Below are 21,003 nucleotides of genomic sequence, written 5' to 3'. Positions count from 1 at the left end.
CGTTCACGTACTTTGTGTCTTTACATGATTTCTTCAGAAGATCAAGAAACTGAAAATTGCACACTGATATGTGTTTAGAATTTGGATGAACAAAAGACAGAAACTGGAAACCAAGCCGGTCACGATGTTCAAACTCTATGTCACGGTCATTTTGGGAAGGTACACGATCACCCACATCGCGTACTTTTCTTGCAGGTTCAAACCTGTATGGGCCAATTTGTCCCTGGCACTCTAAAACAAAATCGTGACATCTCTCATTGTCATCATACTCTTCGATTTCATAACTCTCGTCAGACGATAACATAGATTCCGTGTCGCTTTCCGAGCACTGCATACGTATAGCGGCCATTGTGAGACGATGACAAGTTCCCCCCGTGACGTCACAAAGTACCCTTGTATGCTAATTAGGTACTCTAGTTGGAGCCTCGCTCTGAGTCGACCAAGAAACTGAACGTGGGCGTGTCCTTATCCAGAACATTATTATTGATCGTTTACTTAATTTATGTACATTTTTCACTTGATTTTTTTTCATAATGTTTTTATAAATAAATTTTGCACACAAAAAAAGTCAATTGTCCCAATTCAGTTACACTTTAACAAGGGGGACATCATTATGTATGGGTGCTTCCCATTGTAGTGGTAAAACAGGTTTGTAATGAATAATCATCGTCTTGCTGCGTTGTGTTGTAACCAGCATGATGACAATACGATAGGCGTTCAATAAGTCAGTTGTCTGATCTAGATGAAATTTTGCATGTGTAATGATTCACATCTCTATGGGTTATGTTGCAAAAACAGCTCTGAACTAATTGCGGTTTCTGATTTACAGAGGTTTGAACTGAATCAGGTGTGAAATGGGGCCAGTTGAGTGTTGCGCAGTGACCCGGTTTTTGTATTTGAAAGAACGCACACCCAAGGAGACATTTGATGAAATGAAATGCTGGCATCGTGAGTTCAAACATGGCCAAAAGTCTGTTGAAATAGCTCCCAGCTCCCTCTTCTGCCATTGATGAGGCATCTGTACGTCAAGTTGAGGCAGCCATTTTGTAAGATCGACGCATTACTATTCGCCAAATAGCCCAAGAGGTCGAGATTAGTACAGGGTCTGTGGAAACTGTCATTCATGACCATTTTCATATGCATAAGGTGTCTGCCAGATAGATTACCTTAACCTGCTCACACTATGGAGGTAAAAAGAGAAAGTTGTCACAGCCAAGGTTAGATCAAAGGTACCATAATGGTCGCCGCTGTTCGTACATAGATCAGGGAGTTCATTTTCCGAACGAACCAAGGAGGACAGTTTCCTAATAGCACAGTGAGGATTACCACACATTAAGATACTACGGACGCCTTCGGCAGCTCTCGGTGATTTTCGTGACAGTTCTATACAAATTTTTATAAACAAACATGGCGACGATCGATAACGCACACGAGTTTGACTACAATGCTGAAACTGCTATATCCTTCAATTCAATTGTATGCTGTAAACGAAATAATTGCTTGAAAACAAAAACATGCAGCAAATTTCTTGTACATGGTGTATAAAGAAAATTCACGCACTGCCATAGGAAGTAAGACATACACGGGATATAAACTTCAAAAAGTGTCATTTCGAACCTCAAAATTCAGTTTTTGGTACAACACGGTGCGGCCCATGTCTTGCACCATTGCAAATAACATTAAACGATCTTTATTTTGAACTAAAAACAGTACTAGCAAAGTTTCGAAACATTACAATATTACTGATTCAAAAATTGTGCTGAAAAACGAAAAATTACATCAACTTAACAAGCAATTTTCCGATTTTCAAAATTCCAACTTTCCCGTGCTCACAAACACGATTTATATACGTATAAAAGATCAGTGCATGCTTAATGCACTTTGGCATTTACTGCACAACGCTTGAGAGTAAATGACGCGTCGTCGACGGTCTTGGGATGATAGGACGATAAAACAAAGGGAATTATGGGATTAAACTTGACTAAAACAAAATAAGTTTAGAAGGAATATTTTGGCTGTATCTCCTCCTCTTTTTACCCCCATGATCACATTTTTCTAGAAGCAAGAACGCGTCGAGTGTTCGAGGATGAATTTGGAGATGTGCCAAGAAGATGAGTCACATTTTTTCAAAAGACTGATTACATAGGATGAAACCATATTGTGTTCTTCCAATCAGAACCAATACAAACTGCAGGTGATGGTAGATGTAAATTTCACAAAAACTTATAACACAACAAATATTAAATTATAGAATTCATATTTCCCATTTAAGTTTTTTACCTAAAAGTACATTGAAATATACGGTAAAAGGCAGAAAGATGTACATTAGTTTATAAACATATTTATAACAATTCACAAATACCAAATCAATGCTTTTTCATTTTACAGTTCTAAGCATTTAGTTCAAAATTCAGAATGTACCATTCAAATATGGCTAACAGTATCATCATTTAGATTAATTCTTCTGATTATTTCAAATCCATAATAGTTGGTTGGTCGGTTTACGTTCTCTTCTTGGATATCTCTGTGAAACATTAGGTTGTTCTATAGTCTCAGTGCATGTCTCCTCCTTAGTAGCATCCACTTTCAAGCATCAGTAGAATCAGAAATGTTCGCAAGTGTTTCTGTTGCTGGCTTGTATCGACAAAGTGGTATCGACATCTAAGCTCACAGATTTGGAACAGTCACCAGCAACTCCTTCCTGTTCACAAATTAATGTCTCACCATGCATTTCTGATGAAGGTGAAGTTTCATCTATCTGATCCGTTTTTTGGATCAATTATTGGCGTCTCAACAATGGCAGCAGCATCCGATAAGGTTCTCCTCTGGTAAACCAATTTGAATGCATTTATTCAAGGTACATACTTCAACCATCGATTTCCCTTCATATTTCTTCATTTTTTTTTATAATCGACGACCGTAAACTTACTGCAAAGGCTTCTTTGAATCCTGTACACCACATCTGAAAGTCGGCTTATGACCAAGTAAGGCCCTTCAAAGTGTTGCTGCAACTCAGCCCGTTCCTCTTTCTGTCTTCCTTCAACCATACAATTCTCCAGGTTGAATACCTTGTATGTTCAATTGCTAATTGTAATGTTTCTTCTAGGCACGAGCACTAGCACCTGCTCTCTAGCCCAGGTATGCGCTTTCTGCAACTTAGATTTCAGTTCTGTCACAATTCTAGTGAACACATTATAAACCAGTGTTTTAGCTACTGCTTTTGCCTTCTCATCCTTTACTGGAATACATTACAACAGCTTACTAAAGTAATCAGCAAAAACTTTCTTGTTACCATCATAACTTTCAGTGAAATGACCAAGGATGTCAATTGCTACAGCAGTCTCAGTTTAGAGAGAGATTTCAACAGTCTAGAGGCAAATACAGCTGCCAGATCACTTGCTTAGCATCAACACTTTCAAACAATCTATACAGAACACCATTCATGACACGAAGATGATCAAATAAAGACCAGCACGTTTTTACCTCTGGAGAAAATGCAGAAATTTCCTCCCACGCACGTCTTTGCATAGCATGCCCAACAGCAGAAATTAAAATGCTCATACCAGCCTCCTGATGCTTTTTCTCCCGGAGTTCACGGTGGGTCCAGTTCGGTTTTTGCACCAAAATACCAACATCTGACTGCCCATTCGTCTCACCTACTTCCTTGGATTCATCTTGACATACAATCATCACCCTTCCAGTGGGTAACCCAGCAGTACTACAAACTATCTACAACTACAACATCTTGACCATCTTGACCATTCAGAAGCTATGAGGGAGTTTTCTGACTAGAACCATCATCCTAATCTTGATTACATTTAGAGACATTAGTTCTAGCATGCATCTGACATTTTTCATTATCAGTCATTGAACGTGTTCTAATTTTCCCCAAGACACTACATTGACTGATTTCCCAGTTCAGAGAACTTTCCTTGTTTTGTTTTACTGAAACTGAGGATTGACCCTCACATCTAGTCCGTCTGTGTTTAAATCAAATGACCAGATTGCCGAAAAGCATAACACACTTTTTGACTTTTACTCTGTTTTGTCCTTTAGGCCTGAGTAGTTTAGGCGACACTATAGGGACGACCATGAGGGCGCTTTTCACATTGCGATGCGATGACGTCATAATGAACAGCGCCCTCATGGTCGTACCCATAGTGTATCCGAGGTGGAAGCATAGATTAGCATAAACGATGACGTCACAATAGGATTTCGTGCATAAATTAGCATAAATGGATGTAAATATGTACGACCATGAGGGCGCTGTTCACATTGGGATGCGATGACGTCATACGGGGTGGGATGACGTCACAATGACAGGCTGTGCATAGCTTAGCATAAATAATGACCTCACAATGGGAATTCGTGCATAAATTAGCATAAATGAGGACCATGGCCGTAAAGGGGATCATTTGAATGAGGATGACATCACAATGGGATATTGTGAATACATTTGCATACATAAAATTGATGTGAATACGAGGTCGTGTCGAGGTCATCGTGAATACATTTGCATAAATTACCATAAATTTTTTAAAGGGGTTCATTTGAATGAGGATGACGTCACAATGGGATATTGTGCATACATTTGCATACATAAAATTGATGTGAATACGAGGTCGTGTCGAGGTCATCGTGAATACATTTGCATAAATTACCATCAATTGTTTTAATTATTTTTTTTAATTATTTTTAATTATTTTTTAATTGGACAGGCGTGGACCAAAGATTTTTCAGAATGTAGCGTAGAGGGCGCTCACACACACGCTAATAAATACACATCATTTTGAAAACTAACAGAGTTTATTACACAAAGAAGGGAAATCTACTAATGAGTAAATAATCAAAAAGAATGGATTAAAAACTGAGTAATTGAAATTGAGTATATAGAAAGTATACATTTTGTTTTTGTTTTGTTTTTTTGTTTTTTTTGTTTGAGTAAATAATCAAAAAATGGATTAAAAACTGAGTAATATAAGAATAAAAAATGACATTTTGAGTATATAGAAAGTATACAATTTGTTTTTGTTTTGTTTTGTTTCTTGTTTGAGTAAATAAACAAAAAGAATGGATTAAAAAACTGAGTAATATAAGAATAAAAAATGACATTTTGAGTATATAGAAAGTATACAATTTGTTTTTGTTTTGTTTTGTTTCTTGTTTGAGTAAATAAACAAAAAGAATGGATTAAAAACTGAGTAATATAAGAAATATTCGATTATAATAAAAACAAGAGAAAAACGAAAAACATCGAAAAGTCAATACACACTTTTTTCTAATCAGAATCGTTCATCTGTGATAAAAAGAAAAAAGAAATAATATGAATTCGATATATATATATATATATATATATATATATATATATATATATATATATATATATATATATATATATATATATTCGGCTACGGAGTTCACAGGTTTCCATCGTCATCTGCGCAACAAATAGGGTTAGGGATCAGTAGAAAACTCACCGAGTGTCTTTCACTGTACTACGGAGAATGATTGACATTCTTATTCTATATATGTTGTTGTATAATGTCAAGGAGTTGGGAATCCATTTCACGAGTTGATAGCGTAATTTCACAGGAAACTAAACACATTTCACGAGCGTCTTTCACTGTACTATGGAGAATGATTGACATTCTTATTCTATATATGTTGTTGTATAATGTCAAGGAGTTGGGAATCCATTTCACGAGTTGATAGCGTAATTTCACAGGAATCTAAACACAGTTCAGGGTTAGATTTATACCTTTTAAACAGAATACATGTATAACGCTTGGAAAATTTTCCAACCAAATCTGGGTAAATGCGTTGAAATGCATCATAACACATGGCAATTTTACCAATATAAATCTCAGATAAAGCTTGGTCAATAAAAAAGCGGATTTCATCGATCCGGCTATTTTTATTGGCGAATCCATAGGATAGACACCAATGTTGGAGTTGTGACGGGTGGTCTACTTCACACGCGGGACAATTAGTTTGGATGATGCAACGTACGTGTCTACAAACGAATTCAGCGACGAGTTTTTTGGAAACAAGTTTATCCAGTGGTTTCCTCAGACTGCTGCCTGTGAAAAATACAAAAAAACAAACTGTAAATGACTATTTCTCTGATTTACCATTTCAGGCATATTCAGTGGGTTTTAAATTCACGGTTTTATCATTTTAATACATAAAATGTTCTATGCATTAGAAGTCGGGAAATGAGCAACGAATATTTGGATTTTTAAATGAAAACGAACATACCTGATAGCCCGGTTGATTTGAGGGATAATATCATTCAATATTCTGAACTGGTTCGTTCGTAAGGATACACCGCGTTTTGTTGGGTGACCATTATAGTGCTCGCGAATGTGAACATAAGTTTGCCTGCGAAAAGTATTCACTGTGACAAACAATTGCTTGACTGGGCAAAGTAAAAATGTCGGTCTCACCTCTCGGTGGAGCTGGCGACGGACGCGTTGTGCCACTTTTAGCTAGTGCATTCGTGACTTTGCGTCGTTTAATACGGCGAGTTGAATTTTCAGAAACATCGGGCTGTGCTGTAGCTGGAGTAGACATTCCAGGAGTCGCGTCCTGTAGGAAACTGCCTGAGAATTCATTGAGGTAGGTGCTGAGCTGGTTCGAAGCCATGTTGCGAGTACGCTCGTCAGTGATAAAATGATTCGCAATACTATCATCTCGTGTTAAAAAAATCCCCCTTTCTGTTGCCCCGGATGTTTACATCATGTCAGCATTTTTCCCAACCAAGTCAAATATATTTATAGATTTATCACACACACACACACATGTTTATGGTAAAATAAACAGGTTTCTTCCGTTCAAAAGAGTTCATGAATCCCGGGGGGAAAATCAAAGTCGAGTTTGCTATGGTGTTGAGCGATGAGTGTCAGACCTATGTCGCCATAATCCATTTTTATCACACAAACCACGGTTACTAGTTTGTAACTGTGCACAAACTGACCACACAGACACAAAGATGTTTATAGTAAAATAAACAAATTCACATCTGTTCCTGGATCCAGGGGGTCGGGGGTTTATGAATGTCTGTTATCTAGGGCATTTCAGGGTGTCAGATCTGCTATCAAAACACAAATCGTTGGAGTGTATTATCCCAGTGACTTCATAGCTTAGCCAGTATTTCTAATCGAGCCACACTCGTTACACGGAATGAAATGACATCCACAGATAATATAAGGTAGGGAATTCATTTTTTACGTTTTGTTTTCATGTTGTAAACACTACCTAATAATTCGAGATATGGGAGTTTTTTGTTTTTGAAAAAACTGTCAGTTGAAACCAGGGGAAAGCTTCTACCATGAGTCTTTACGTCTTTAAAGAATACTTATCTTTTTATGTTATGAGAGACATTGTTATAAATTGGCACAGAAAATAGAAAGTCTGAGTAGGTAGAAAATGTATAATTAATAAAGACTTGTTTACTAAAAACGAAAACTACAATATTTTCAAATGATGTCATACCACGGTCATTCACAAAGAATGCCTTGACACAGGGAATCAAGACTTGCTTGGACTCATTCATCGAGCATACCCCTCAGCTTTAAAACAATGATTATGTGCGGTATTTTCCCAATTAGTTAGGGTGTCTTTTCACTAGACTTGACCTTTTATTTTGTCATGAAGGTCAACATAATGTATAGCGTTACCCGCCAACATGTTTGAACATAGCAACGTTATTTTCCAACCTTAGCTCGTTCAAAATCTTTTGTTTTTAATCGGAGCATGAATGCACGCCCTCTATATCTGAGTAAGTTTTTTTTTTGAACTGACCACAAAGTTGTAGCTGATTCAAAACTCTTGTCATTTTCAGACAAACAGAAGAAAGCGACAATTCAGATGAAGGGTGATTTATTTATTTATTTATTTATTTATTTCAAATTTTACCTGAGGAAAAAATAAAACAGGATAAAACATGTTTTTTAACTTTTTGAATTTACAGGGAAAGCAATTCACAGTTTAAAACTTTGTCAGACCTAGAACATGAATATGGTTTTATAAGCAGGTGTGTATTCGAATACTATATGAATAACTCGTTCGATATGCGTGTGAAGATTTAGTAAACAATATGAATAATAACAATAATATAACTCTTATTTTTTCAGTGAAGACGACACATCTGAGAAATCACCTACGAAAGATAGTGTTTTGTAAGTTCTTTCTTTCTTTCTTTATTTATTTATTTATTTATTTATTATTTATTTATTTACTTATTTATTTATTTATTTATTTTATTTATTTATTTATTATTTTTACATAGTTCATGGTCTCCAGCCAGCAGTATAGATACTCCAGATTTCAATCAGAAGTTGAAATGTCTTATTAAATCTGGTTCCTGCTCACATGTAACGTAAGTATACAAAAAACAAAAAAAAAACAAAAAAAAAAACATGTGAGGTAAGTTGAAATTTGTTTTTTCTCCTTTAATCTTTGTTGTTGTTGTTGTTTTTATAGTTCTACAAGTACTGGATTTGCAACACCTAAGTCCGCTAAGAAAAATTTGTACTCTATATATGGAGAAACAAACACGCCTACCAACCCTCCGAGTCCAATAGGGCCTGTTAACCATCCATCTACCTCGGGATATCAACGTGGGGGTCGTAAAGACCATGTAAGGTATGTTTATTTATTTATTTATTCGTTTATTTGTTTGTTTGTTTGTTTGTTTATTTGTTTGTTCGTTTGTTTATTTATTTATATATTTGTTTGTTTGTTTTGTTTATTTGTTTATTTGATTATTTATTCATATATTTGTGTATTTATTTATTTATTTATTTAATTTGAAATTTTATTACAGTGATACTGACACAGATGATAGTGAGGAGAATATCACCGACAAGATTAATTTCAATCTTGTCAGTAAGAGAAAACGTTTTGTCAAAAAGTTTAAGGTGAGTGGAACGGACTGGGTCGTAAAAGTTTCGCATCCAAATGCCAATACGTTCGATGAAGTGCATAGCGTATTACACGCTACTTTTCATCAACTGCTCGAGCTGGTCACCTCTGACCTTGACGGACGTGACCAAATTCGCATTTCCATAAACGTACCCAACTTGAACAACGAAATTTGGTTACCATTTATACCGGTTGAGGACATGAATGTTGACAAGGTGATGTCCAAAGTGGAGAGGATTCTACAATCTTACCAAGATATATCCCTTGAGGAAAACATCACCAGTATCTGTTGAAATGCCCCTTGGTGCCGGCAAAACACGCGGGAGGAAGCGACAGTTTGATACAAAGATCGCAGACAGGTTGAGAAATTCCAAATCTGTCATTGAAATCGTTTCCGATGACCAGATGTGTTGCGCAAGAGCGATCGTGGTCGCCATGACACACGCCACAAAAGACGAAAATCCACCATCGGTGTGGGATTCTATAAAGAGAAAAAAAACGGCGAACTACTCTATGCAAACCGTCCAAGCTAGAGAACTTTTACGGAAGGCTAGAGTCGAACATGGACCATGTGGTATCGAAGAGATTAAAAAATTCCAGAGCGTGTTACCCGATTTCAGAATACACGTATTGTCGCACGATCATTTTGACTCCATCATCTTTGTGGGCGATGCCGCAGAAGGTTCCAAAGACATATATCTGTTTCTGAAAGATAAACACTACAACGTCATCACAAAAATGACTGGTTTTCTGGGAAAGGGATACTATTGCACTCGATGTGACAAGTTTTATTACCACCGTTACGATCACATGTGTCCGACTGGGTGTTTGAGTTGTGGAAATCAACTGGACTGCGTGGTTACACGATGGCAAAAATGCAGAAATTGTCACAGATTTTTCAAGAACGAAGTATGTTTCGAAAAGCATCAAAAGTCAGTTAATTGGAAAAAAACTCTTTGCCAGTCAGTTCAACGTTGCGAAAAATGTCACAAACTCCTCAAATATCGTGATGGGTCTCACAAATGTAACGAAGTTTACTGCAAAACCTGCAAGTCTTTTCAGACATACGACCACCTGTGTTACATTCAACCACTCACCGATAGAAAAAAGAACCAAGAATCTGACGATTCGAAGGAAGAATTTGAGGAGGATAACTCTGACAGCCATGGTAACTACGTCTTTTACGATTTTGAATGCACGACCGACGAACATTGCACTCATATTCCAGATCTGTGTGTAGCGAGAATTCCACCGAATACGGAGAAAGTGTTCAATGGTCCACGTACCTTGGAAGGTTTCTGTGAGTGGGCGTTAGAAAAAGAGCATAATGGGATGATTTTCATCGCGCATAATTCGAAGGGATATGATGGAATTATGATTCTGAAATACTGTCACAATCACAATATACTACCCGAAGTCATCATGAATGGTTCGAAAGTCATGCAACTATACATCCGTCGTGCAGATATCAAATTCATTGATAGCTTGAATTTCTTGCCCATGGCTCTATCTAAACTTCCTAAGACCTTTGGCATAGACGAGTTACACAAGGGTTTTTTTCCTCACCTGTTTCCGAGAACCACTGGAGACAATTACAGAGGACCGATACCCGGGGCTCGTTATTTTGACCCAGATGGTATGAAGGAGGTGGCTAGAAAGACATTCTACACATGGTACAATGGAGAAGTAGAAAAGAACTCTGTTTATGATTTACGTAAAGAACTGCTCAAGTACTGTCGGAGCGACGTGCACATACTCGAGGAGTGTTGTTTGGCATTTAGATCGATGATGATGGATCTCACCAAAGTTGACCCCTTCAGCCGTTGCTTCACGATCGCTTCCGTGTGCAACGTCATATTTCGAAAAGCATTTCCTGACTCCTGACACAATCGGGGTTGTGCCTGAGAAAGGGTACCTCAGCGCCCAGAATCAATCTGCAGATGCTATAAGATGGATGGAATACGAGGCACACGTCAATAACACGCATATTCAACATGTTCGTAATTCCAGAAGGGAGATGAAAATTGGACCTTATTACGTAGATGGATATGATGCTTCTACCGAAACCTTGTATGAGTACTACAGTTGTTACTTCCACGGTTGTCCAAAGTGTTTTCCCAGAAGGAATGAGACGAATCGCAAGAATGAACTCAGTATGACTTCCCTCTACGAAAGACTACTGGCGAGGGAAGAGTGGTTGAAATCGAAAGGATGCTCGCTAGTCACCATGTGGGAATGCGATTTCAAAAACCTGATGAAGAACAATCACAAAGTCGAGAAGTTTGTCGGAAGCTTAGATATCTCAAATCCTATCAGAGGTAGGGAGGCTTTTCTCGGGGGTCGTACCAATGCCCTGCGTCTGTATTACGAGGTCAAGGAAGGTGAAAAGATAGAATATGTTGACTTTTGCAGCCTCTACCCGTACATCAATAAGACCTCGCGATATCCAGTTGGCCACCGAACAGTCGTAACTAAAGACTTTATCGCCAAACCCACAGACTATTTCGGTATTATCAAGTGCGACGTTTTACCTCCGAGGAGATTGTAAATACCAGTTCTACCTTTCAGGGTGAACAACAAACTGATGTTCCCACTCTGTTCCAAATGCGCGGAAACCATGAATCAAGACGAATGTCACCATGGTGTCAATGAACGTCAGCTGACGGGTGTTGGTGCACTCCGGAATTGGAAAAGGCTGAAGAAGTAGGGTATCGCATCACCAAGGTATACGAAGTTTGGCATTACGATGAGTCGGCAACATACAACCCTGAAACTGGAGAAGGAGGGTTGTTCACCGAGTACATCAACATGTTTCTGAAAATTAAACAAGAGTCTTCCGGTTTTCCAGAGTGGTGTCGCACCGAGGAAGACCGAACCATGTACATCCAAAGGTACCGCGAAAGAGAAGGTATCGTCTTGGACAGAAGCAAGATAACCACCAATCCAGGTCTCAGAGCTCTCGCCAAGCTAAATCTCGTTCTGGGGAAAGCTGGGACAGAGATCAAACTTTGGACAGAGCACGTATGTAGAAACGCCCGCCAAACTGTTGGAAATGTTGATGGATGGTACAAAGGACGTCACAGATCTTTCTTTTGTCTCTGACGAAATGGTTCTTGTCCAGCACTGCGATAAAGAAAACTACATTACCGAAGCACCCAATACGAACGTTGTACTGGCTGCCATGACGACAAGCTATGCTCGACTTAAACTCTACAGTGTTCTGGAGAAATTAGGTAGTAGAGTCTTGTACTTTGACACAGATTCCATCATTTACATCCAACGAGCTGGAGAATGGGATCCACCGACGGGTGATTATCTCGGAGATTTGACGAGAGAAATAACTCCGACGGATAATTACATCACACATTTTGTATCGGGAGGACCGAAGAATTATGCGTACCGACTACACAAACCGAACAAAAGTGGGAACCAAACGGTGTGTAAAGTGAGAGGGTTCACCCTCAATTACAGAAATCAACTGGAAATTAATTTTGACTCCATGAATCGACTCGTTCGGAGAACAAGCGGTCCTCTACACGTCAAAGACCCTCGAAAAATAACGCGCAAGGGAGATAGAATATTCAATAGAGAAGAAGTTAAAACGTACAGTTTAGTGTATGACAAACGGGTGATACAAGATGATTACTGTACCCTCCCATACGGCTTCTAAAAACAAAAAAATATATAAATAGAAGCTAGATCGTCGGTTACCCATCATTCATCCATTTGAACCTTGAACAATCACATTGGCATGGGCTCTACCAAATCGGACGTGGTTCTATCACTCGTCTATTCTGGCTTATGTACACTGCCTTATTTTGTTTTAAACTGGATGTTGAAAAAGTACATTGAAGAACGTAAAAGGAGACGCGATTACCAGCGAGGTCTTATGATATCGTCATGGATGCAAGATTGAAACACCCATTTACCTCTCTCGTGTGCGGTCCCACACAGTCTGGGAAGACGTTTTTAGTCAAACAGATATTAGAACAATGTGACAGCGTCATATCTCCACCACCAGACGTTATCTATTGGTGCTACGGCGAGTTTCAGCCAGCCTATTTGGAAATGATGAAGACAGTGCCTCAAATTCGCTTTATCGAAGGGATACCTCAAGATATTGGTAGAATAATCGACCCGACTAAAAGAAACTTGTTGGTGATAGATGATCTGATGACAGAAACGGGTAACGATAAACAAATCGCCCAGTTCTTCACGAAGGGATCTCACCATCGAAATTTATCCGTGATACTGATTTTGCAAAATCTCTTTCATCAGGGCAGACAATCGAAAACCATCAGTCTCAACACGCACTACATTTTCCTGTTTAAAAATCCGAGGGACGCATCACAAGTCAACATTCTGGCAAAACAAATGTACCCCGGAAACATTAAGTTTCTTCAGGAGGCATTCACCGATGCCACCCAAGAACCTCACGGTTACCTCCTCGTGGATCTGATGCCAGACACCCCTGAGGAAATACGCATTCGAACGAACATACTTTCATCTCAAGTACCGATAGTGTAAGTGAGAAAGGAATAAAAAAACAGACAGTCTTTCATCGTCAGTCATTTCACCATGTCATCCCGCATGCGAAAGAACGCTGATTTTCTCTCTGTATTGCACAAGGCCAACTCGAAACAACAAAAGGGGATAATTGATGGAGCCTCTAGTGACTTGATACAGTGTCTGTGTGAATGCTCGCTCAATGTGTTGAAAGGGAACGTCCAGCTATCACCTAGTCAGAAAAGAAAATTGGCGTTGTACGTGAAACATCTCCGAGCACTGTCCAATAAGAAAACTCCAGTCAAGAAAAAGAAAAAAAAACTGGTTCAGAAAGGAGGTTTCCTGGCCGCCTTGATTGCTCCCTTAATTTCGAGCATACTCCCTCCCCTACTAGATCTTAAATAGATGGAATCCGTGAAGAAGATGACTTTAGTCTCTGCTGAGCTATTATCTACCATCCAAAGCCAGAATGCTCAAATGACGAGACCTGTGGTGAAATCATTGACTTCGCTGGATAGAGACATGAACGACATAACGCAAATGGAAGAGTTGCCTGAAGATGAAAAAGTCAAACTGTACCAACAGGTTCTACGCAAGTACTTGTTGTTGCGGGAGAAGAAAAACGAACCGATTCCAATCTCCGTTACGCAGCAATTACCCAGCACTGTTGCTGTAGCCAATCAGGAATCTCAACCCGACAAAGACGATGTGCCAGATCAAATTACATCCGAAGTCTTACAAAGTGTTCCCAAGAGCATGCAGAGAAAAGCGAAGCTTCTACTACAGAAAGTTAAACAGAACCAACGGGTCGACTGGGGTGAAAATGGTGAATTAATCATTGATGGACAATCCGTGCCAGGCACGCACATCATCGATTTAGTCAATGATTTCTTGCGTAAAAGGAAGAATTTCACCCCCACAGGTTGGAGAGAATTTGCCGAAGTTATGAAAATGTCAAATGTACCTCAAGACCTTGTTGGCAATACAGATCGGTGGTCTTACATGCATACCAACACACTCAAGGGGAGAGTTCTGAAGAGACGTGGACCCCATGTGGTTTCCACTCCCATTCATCCTCGACACATGTGGGTGACGTATTAAATAGAACCTCGTCGCAACCGCTAGATCTCACTTTGGTTCAGTCGGTCGTGATGGATCCATGCTGTCCTGCTTTGCTTTCGTTTATCGAACGTATCCACTGCCTCTGCGTGTGTGAAATAACCACACCCGTAAACAATGACGAAGAAGATGGACACCGTCCTAGACGAACTGTTTTACGATGTCCAAAGTCCTGGAAGTTACGGGGGTTTGAATTCCCTTTATGCTGCCGTAAAAAAAACAAAGAGAGGAAAAAAGATAACCAAGTCGGACATGAAGAAGTGGTTGAGTAAACAGGATAGATATACTCTGCACAAACCTTCTAGACGGTCCTTTAAAAGAAGGAGGGTGGTGGTTTTCCAAGTGGACGAGCAGTGGGAGGCTGATCTATGCGATCTCTCCTCGATATCCAGATACAACAGACTTTTTCAGAACTACCTCAAGAGCGAAGACATTAAGTTCTTTACTACAGGCAATGAGACTAAAGCCAGCATTGTGGAGAGATAAATGTTCAGATATTTCACGAAGAACAACACGTTGACTTATCTACCTGTATTAGACGACATGGTACATTCTTACAACAATACCCATCACAGAAGTATAAATACCAAACCCTCACTCGTTACCTACGCGAACCAGAAAAAGGTCAGAGACATATTGTACGGTGATCTAAGCACAGAGAAAAAGGGGTTGAAGAAGAGGAAGATTTATAAACTCGGTGACAGAGTCAGAATCAGTAAAACCAAACACGTTTTCAAGAAAGGTTACCTACCCAATTGGACTGAAGAGGTATTCACGATTGTTGGACGTCTCAACACACAACCACCTGTTTACAAAATTTCAGATTACAACGGCGAAATGTTGGAAGGTACTTTCTACGAAGAAGAACTTCAGAAAATAGTAAAAGACGACGATGCATTGTACATTGTGGAGAAAGTGCTGCGCAAGAGAAAACGTAAATGTCACGTGGAATATTTTGTTAAGTGGCGTGGGTATGATGATTCGTTTAATTCTTGGATCAGGGACTTGCAACGTTTATAAATACCGTTCACACACACGATGACCCGATTCATTTCAAAAGATCATCATGTCTGGAAAGGATTTCTTTTTGACGCTCCCTAGTAATGCCTCACTCGATGTGTTCCCGAACAACACATTGACAAAATACACTGTCAAACTACTGAGAACGCTTTCGCTAGATGGCGATTGGGAAGTAGCATTGGCCGACATCCACTACCCAAATTCGTGGTACAACGTCGTACATGACGAAAATAGGATCTTTTACGATGCCTCACCCAATATGAGAGAATACGGAGAACTGAAATTGAATCCGGGCTACTACAACTCGATCGAAATGATTTTATTGCGATTCGAGAAAAAGGTCTACCAGATGAAATACTGATGACATATAATTCGAGGTCAAGGAGAGTGACCGTGGCGGCTGAAGAAGGAGCTTGTGTAATCTTGATGGGTGGATTGGCTGAACTGTTAGGATTTCCCTCAAATACAACAATTACAAACGAAAGACGCACTAGTCCCTACCTTGCCGACATTAGAAGTTTGTATTCCCTCTACGTGTATTGCAATATAGTCGAACACCAAATGGTCGGTGACGTTTCCGTACCTCTCTTGAGAATAGTCAATGTTGAAGGAACCCACGGAGATAGCGTCAATCACACTTACAACAAACCTTACTTCCTGCCGATTCGAACGTAAACATTTGAGACTGTGGAGATTGATATAAGGTCTGATACGGGGGAGAAGGTGCCATTTCAACAAGTTTTCGCAAAGCTCGTCCTTCGCTAGTGTGAAGAAAAAATGAACAGACATCGACCTTACACTCCTCACGTGGGGGTTTATAGAAATTACTACATGAATCAGATTGGACGAGGATCTGTATTTTCTGGCGCGAGACTGCAACGCGGATATGGAATCGAAGTATGTTTTCTGGATTGGTGAGATCGGCCACACCTCTGGTAACACAAGGTCTGAAAGCAGTGGCAAAACCAGCGCTCGATGCCGGTTTAGGTATTCTAGGTTATGTTGTACAAGGGAAAAACTTTAAAAAAGCGGCTTCGAGTAGAGCAAAGACTGTGGGTCGTCAAATTACTTCTTCGGTATTGAGCAATTTATTTGGAAGACCCTCTCAAACGGGGCGAGGACGCACCATCAAAAGAAAGAAGACAACAACGAGACGTGTCATTTCTTCCAAGGCTAAGAAGAGGAGAAGATATATTCGACTGAACATCATGGCTTTTGTACACGAACACTCCTGTGAATGCGCAAAGACGGAACTCGATCTCTTTACTATTCCTCCGACACAGACAAGTATTGAAAAAGGAAGTTACGAAGAGGTAAACCCACTCACGAATATAGCCGATGGTCCGATCGAATTTGTAATACCTTCGGCCGGAAGTGACTACATCGATATTGGTTCTACGCTTTTGCACATCAAGGCTAAAATCACGAATGCAAACGGAAGTAATTTGGCTGCGGACGCCACTGTAGGGCCTGCAAACTTGTGGATGCATTCCCTCTTCATTCAAATCGACGTGTACCTAAATGGAAAGCAGATTTCGGATGCATCTCCCACCTATTCTTACAGAGCCATGATCGAAACGCTATTGAATTATGGAGGCGACGCCAAATCAACGCAGATTGGTGCTGCGATATTTGAGAAGGACACCGCTGGAAAAATGAATGTTGCAAACCCAAGGGCTGATGATGGTGACGCTAACATGGGACTCAAACGTCGATACGCATATACATCACTCAGTAAGACGGTTGACATGATCGGACGAATACACGGGGACATATTTTTTCAACCAAAGTATTTACTCAATGGGGTGGAAGTTGAAACAAGGTACTGCAAAATACCCCATCGATCGATGCGTTATGAAAATCGCTTCCATCCCGACTGGTACTATGTCATTAAACAAAGATTTGATATTCCTTGGTCAGTTGCCCAAAAGAATCATCCTGTGTCTGGTTTCTAATAAGTCTTTCAATGGATCCTACGAAACCAATCCATTCAACTTCCAGAATTACGGTATCACTTCACTCGTTCTCAACGTTAGAGGCGAGCAAGTTCCCGCAAAGCCATTGAAGACAGACTTCACGGCAGCTGGTGGCAGAAGTTGCATCATGGCTTATTACACTCTATTTACCGTTACAAATAAAATGGGTCAAGACCAAGGCAACGGCATCACTCGAGATGAATATCCCGAAGGGTACACAATCTTCGCATTTGACCTCACTCCCGACGAATCGGCCAGCGATTATCACCTCAATTTGATACAAGAAGGAAAGATTGGTCTTGAGATTCAGTTCAGACAAGCATTGACTGAGACTGTGTCTGTTTTGATTTATGCTGAATATGATAACGTTATCGAGATTGACAGAGACAGAAACGTATTGACTGATTTCTAGCTGCGATGGACACGAATCAACTGAATCGTATTCTGTCGACTAATCCGTACACTAGAAACGTGTTCTTCGGCGTTTCTGCTAGAGATCAACTGCCTAAGGCTAAAGTGTTGGAGTATCCCGCAGCGTTCGTATCAAACACCGATGACAGTAGCGGCGGTGGGACACATTGGGTGGCTTTTTATCTGAAGGATCCCTACCGTGGAGAATATTTTGACTCGTATGGTAGTCAACCCTACTACGTGGAATTTAAGAGATTTCTCGATAAAAACGTTTGTACATGGGTCTACAATCATCAAATACTACAAGCTCCGTTCTCTACCGTTTGTGGTCAATACGTCCTGTATTACTTGCTGCGCAGATGTCGAGGGGAACCTATGAAGTCCATAGCCGACTCTTTTACGCGTGATAGACATTTGAATGACCTTTATGTGAACAGATATATCGAAAACGTGACTGGACTCAACCTCCCTATTTATGACAAATATTTTTTCCCACGCAGTTTTACTAGATGACTTATGCTTTTGAAATTTCACATGTATATATATCGATTTCATATTATTTCTCTTTTTTTTCTTTTTATCACAGATGAGCGATTCTGATTAGAAAAAAAAAAGTGTGATTTATGCTTCTGAAAATTTCACATGTATATATATATATATATCGATTTCATATTATTTCTCTTATTTTCTTTTTATCACAGATGAGCGATTCTGATTAGAAAAAAAGTGTGTATTGACTTTTCGGTGTTACTCGTGTTTTCTTGTTTTTATCATAATCGAATACTTATCCGCATTTGAAAATGTATACTTTATATACTCAAAATGTCATTTTTTTTTCTTATATTACTCAGTTTTTTAATCCATTCTTTTTGTTTATTTACTCAAACAAGAAACAAAACAAAACAAAAAACAAATTGTATACTTTCTAAATACTCAAAAATGTCATTTTTTATTCTTATATTACTCAGTTTTTAATCCATTCTTTTTTGATTATTTACTCAAACAAAAAAAAAAACAAAAAAAAAATCAAAACAAAAACAAAATGTATACTTTCTATATACTCAATTTCAATTACTCAGTTTTTAATCCATTCTTTTTGATTATTTACTCATTAGTAGATTTCCCTTCTTTGTGTAATAAACTCTGTTAGTTTTCAAAATGATGTGTATTTATTAGCGTGTGTGTGTGTGTGTGTGTGTGTGTGAGAGCGCCATCTACGATACATTCTGAAAAATCTTTCGTCCACGCCTGTCCAATTAAAAAATAATTAAAAATAATTAAAAAAATAATTAAAACAATTGATGGTAATTTATGCAAATGTATTCACGATGACCTCGACACGACCTCGTATTCACATCAATTTTATGTATGTAAATGTATGCACAATATCCCATTGTGACGTCATCATTCAAATGAACCCCTTTAAAAAATTGATAGTAATTTATGCAAATGTATTCACGATGACCTCGACACGACCTCATATTCACATCAATTTTATGTATGCAAATGTATGCACAATATCCCATTGTGATGTCATCCTCATTCAAATGATCCCCTTTACGGCCATGGTCCTCATTTATGCTAATTTATGCACGAATTCCCATTGTGACGTCATTATTTATGCTAAGCTATGCACAGCCTCCCATTGTGACGTCATCCCACCCCATATGACGTCATCGCATCCCAATGTGAACAGCGCCCTCATGGTCGTACCTATTTACATCCATTTATGCTAATTTGTGCACGAAATCCTATTGTGACGTCATCATTTATGCTAATCTATGCTTCCACCTCGGATACACTATGGGTACGACCATGCGGGCGCTGTTCATTATGACGTCATCGCATCGCAATGTGAACAGCGCCCTCATGGTCGTCCCTATAGTGTCGCCTAAACTACTGGCCTGTGACCTCTCCCGGAAAGTCACAATCTCGGTTTTCAGTGTTTCTACAAGTTGTTCTACAAGTTGTTTTACAACACCAACTATATCAGACAGCTGATCAGGGCCACTATCACTGTTACCAAAAATTCTAATACCAGGCCGCTTTTTCAAATTAGAGCGAGATTTGGTTAATGTCAAATAGTTTTTTAAATCTCATACATGCCACATTTTGGTATAAGAGTATGTATGTTTTTAGAATAAAAACGTATGTGAAATATATATATTGCCCCACTTAATTGATAAAAAAATGGTGGGTTTTGTTTGTGAACTTTGAACGTGAATTGTAATCTTTATTCTGTTGGTATTTATTTGACAACACTGATCAACATTCTGGCACAGGCTTTCACAAGCAGTATAAATAATATTTATTACAGTCGGATATCATATTCTACATATTTCACTTCCTTCTAATTTAGTTATATTACACAGTGAACAGGTTAAACATAAACATCACTAGCTAGTGTTGATTGGTATTGCTTATATTATGGAAAACACTGTACATACCTATCCAAAAACACAAAGTTTCCACAATCATCCATCACTGTTCTTGGCATCAGATTCATCAGAGCCATACAACGCTTCCAAAAGGTCATTTCATCATCGGCACTGTCTTCTCTCCAGTGGAGTCATTCTTGTTCAAGACCTGGTGGACACTTTGATGAATTTGCTTTCCTTCAAACTATTTAATGTGATGTAACAAACCAGCATGGTCCATCCATTGTCTTCGGGATCAAATCGGCATGGTTCTGGTAAGTTGGCGTTTCACATTGAAGCTACAAAGTTAGCACGCTCGATTTTGTATAGCAAAACTGTTTTACAGGGTGGTATATAAGATTGGTTCCTCCCCATGTGGCTTTCTTTCATCTTGGGTGTATAATGCGGCTGGAACATGGCATATCAGGCATTATCCACATTGGTAACTTTAGCGTTCCCATATAAGGCACACACAAACTGCTGAAGATCAGACAAAAAATATTGAGAAATGGTCCGGTTGAAGGTACTGTTTCTTTGAAAATCCATCTGCTTCAGTAAATTGAAGACACTATGTATCATACGCCAAGTAGACTTGTTGGCCATTAAAAATGTATGCATAAGAACCCTTA

The 21,003-nt window shown here is 39.1% G+C and overlaps 3 protein-coding genes across 3 annotated transcripts; all 3 read left to right on the top strand.

The window, feature by feature from the left end:
- Window positions 1-10,942: 10,942 nt before the first annotated feature.
- LOC146741860 (uncharacterized) lies at window positions 10,943-12,027 on the top strand. The gene is made up of 2 exons (XM_085500611.1): window positions 10,943-11,432; window positions 11,585-12,027. The coding sequence occupies exons 1-2, from the start codon at window positions 10,943-10,945 to the stop codon at window positions 12,025-12,027; spliced, it is 933 nt and encodes a 310-aa protein (XP_085356737.1).
- Window positions 12,028-15,093: 3,066 nt separating this feature from the next.
- On the top strand, window positions 15,094-15,570 carry LOC146741859 (uncharacterized). The gene has a single exon (XM_085500609.1). The coding sequence runs from the start codon at window positions 15,094-15,096 to the stop codon at window positions 15,568-15,570; it is 477 nt and encodes a 158-aa protein (XP_085356735.1).
- Window positions 15,571-16,469: 899 nt separating this feature from the next.
- LOC146741858 (uncharacterized protein F54H12.2-like) lies at window positions 16,470-17,958 on the top strand. Its single transcript, XM_085500608.1, has 2 exons — window positions 16,470-17,304; window positions 17,471-17,958. Exons 1-2 carry the CDS (start codon window positions 16,470-16,472, stop codon window positions 17,956-17,958), a joined length of 1,323 nt encoding a protein of 440 aa, XP_085356734.1.
- The last annotated feature ends 3,045 nt before the right edge of the window (window positions 17,959-21,003 follow it).

This window comes from Saccoglossus kowalevskii, chromosome 6 (assembly GCF_978046115.1).
Source record: "Saccoglossus kowalevskii chromosome 6, keSacKowa6.1, whole genome shotgun sequence".
Lineage (NCBI taxonomy): Eukaryota > Metazoa > Hemichordata > Enteropneusta > Harrimaniidae > Saccoglossus > Saccoglossus kowalevskii.
Note: the sequence above shows the minus strand (reverse complement) of the source record. Positions and strands in the feature narration are given on the sequence as shown.

Excerpts from the sequence above, each read along its gene's own strand:
- LOC146741860 (XM_085500611.1), top strand. The coding sequence starts at position 10,943 with ATGAAAATTGGACCTTATTACGTAGATGGATATGATGCTTCTACCGAA. Across the intron at positions 11,433-11,584 it reads CAAACCCACAGACTATTTCG|CTGACGGGTGTTGGTGCACT; the intron begins GTATTATCAAGT and ends AATGAACGTCAG.
- LOC146741859 (XM_085500609.1), top strand. The coding sequence starts at position 15,094 with ATGGTACATTCTTACAACAATACCCATCACAGAAGTATAAATACCAAA.
- LOC146741858 (XM_085500608.1), top strand. The coding sequence starts at position 16,470 with ATGTTTTCTGGATTGGTGAGATCGGCCACACCTCTGGTAACACAAGGT. Across the intron at positions 17,305-17,470 it reads ATACGCATATACATCACTCA|ATTTGATATTCCTTGGTCAG; the intron begins GTAAGACGGTTG and ends CATTAAACAAAG.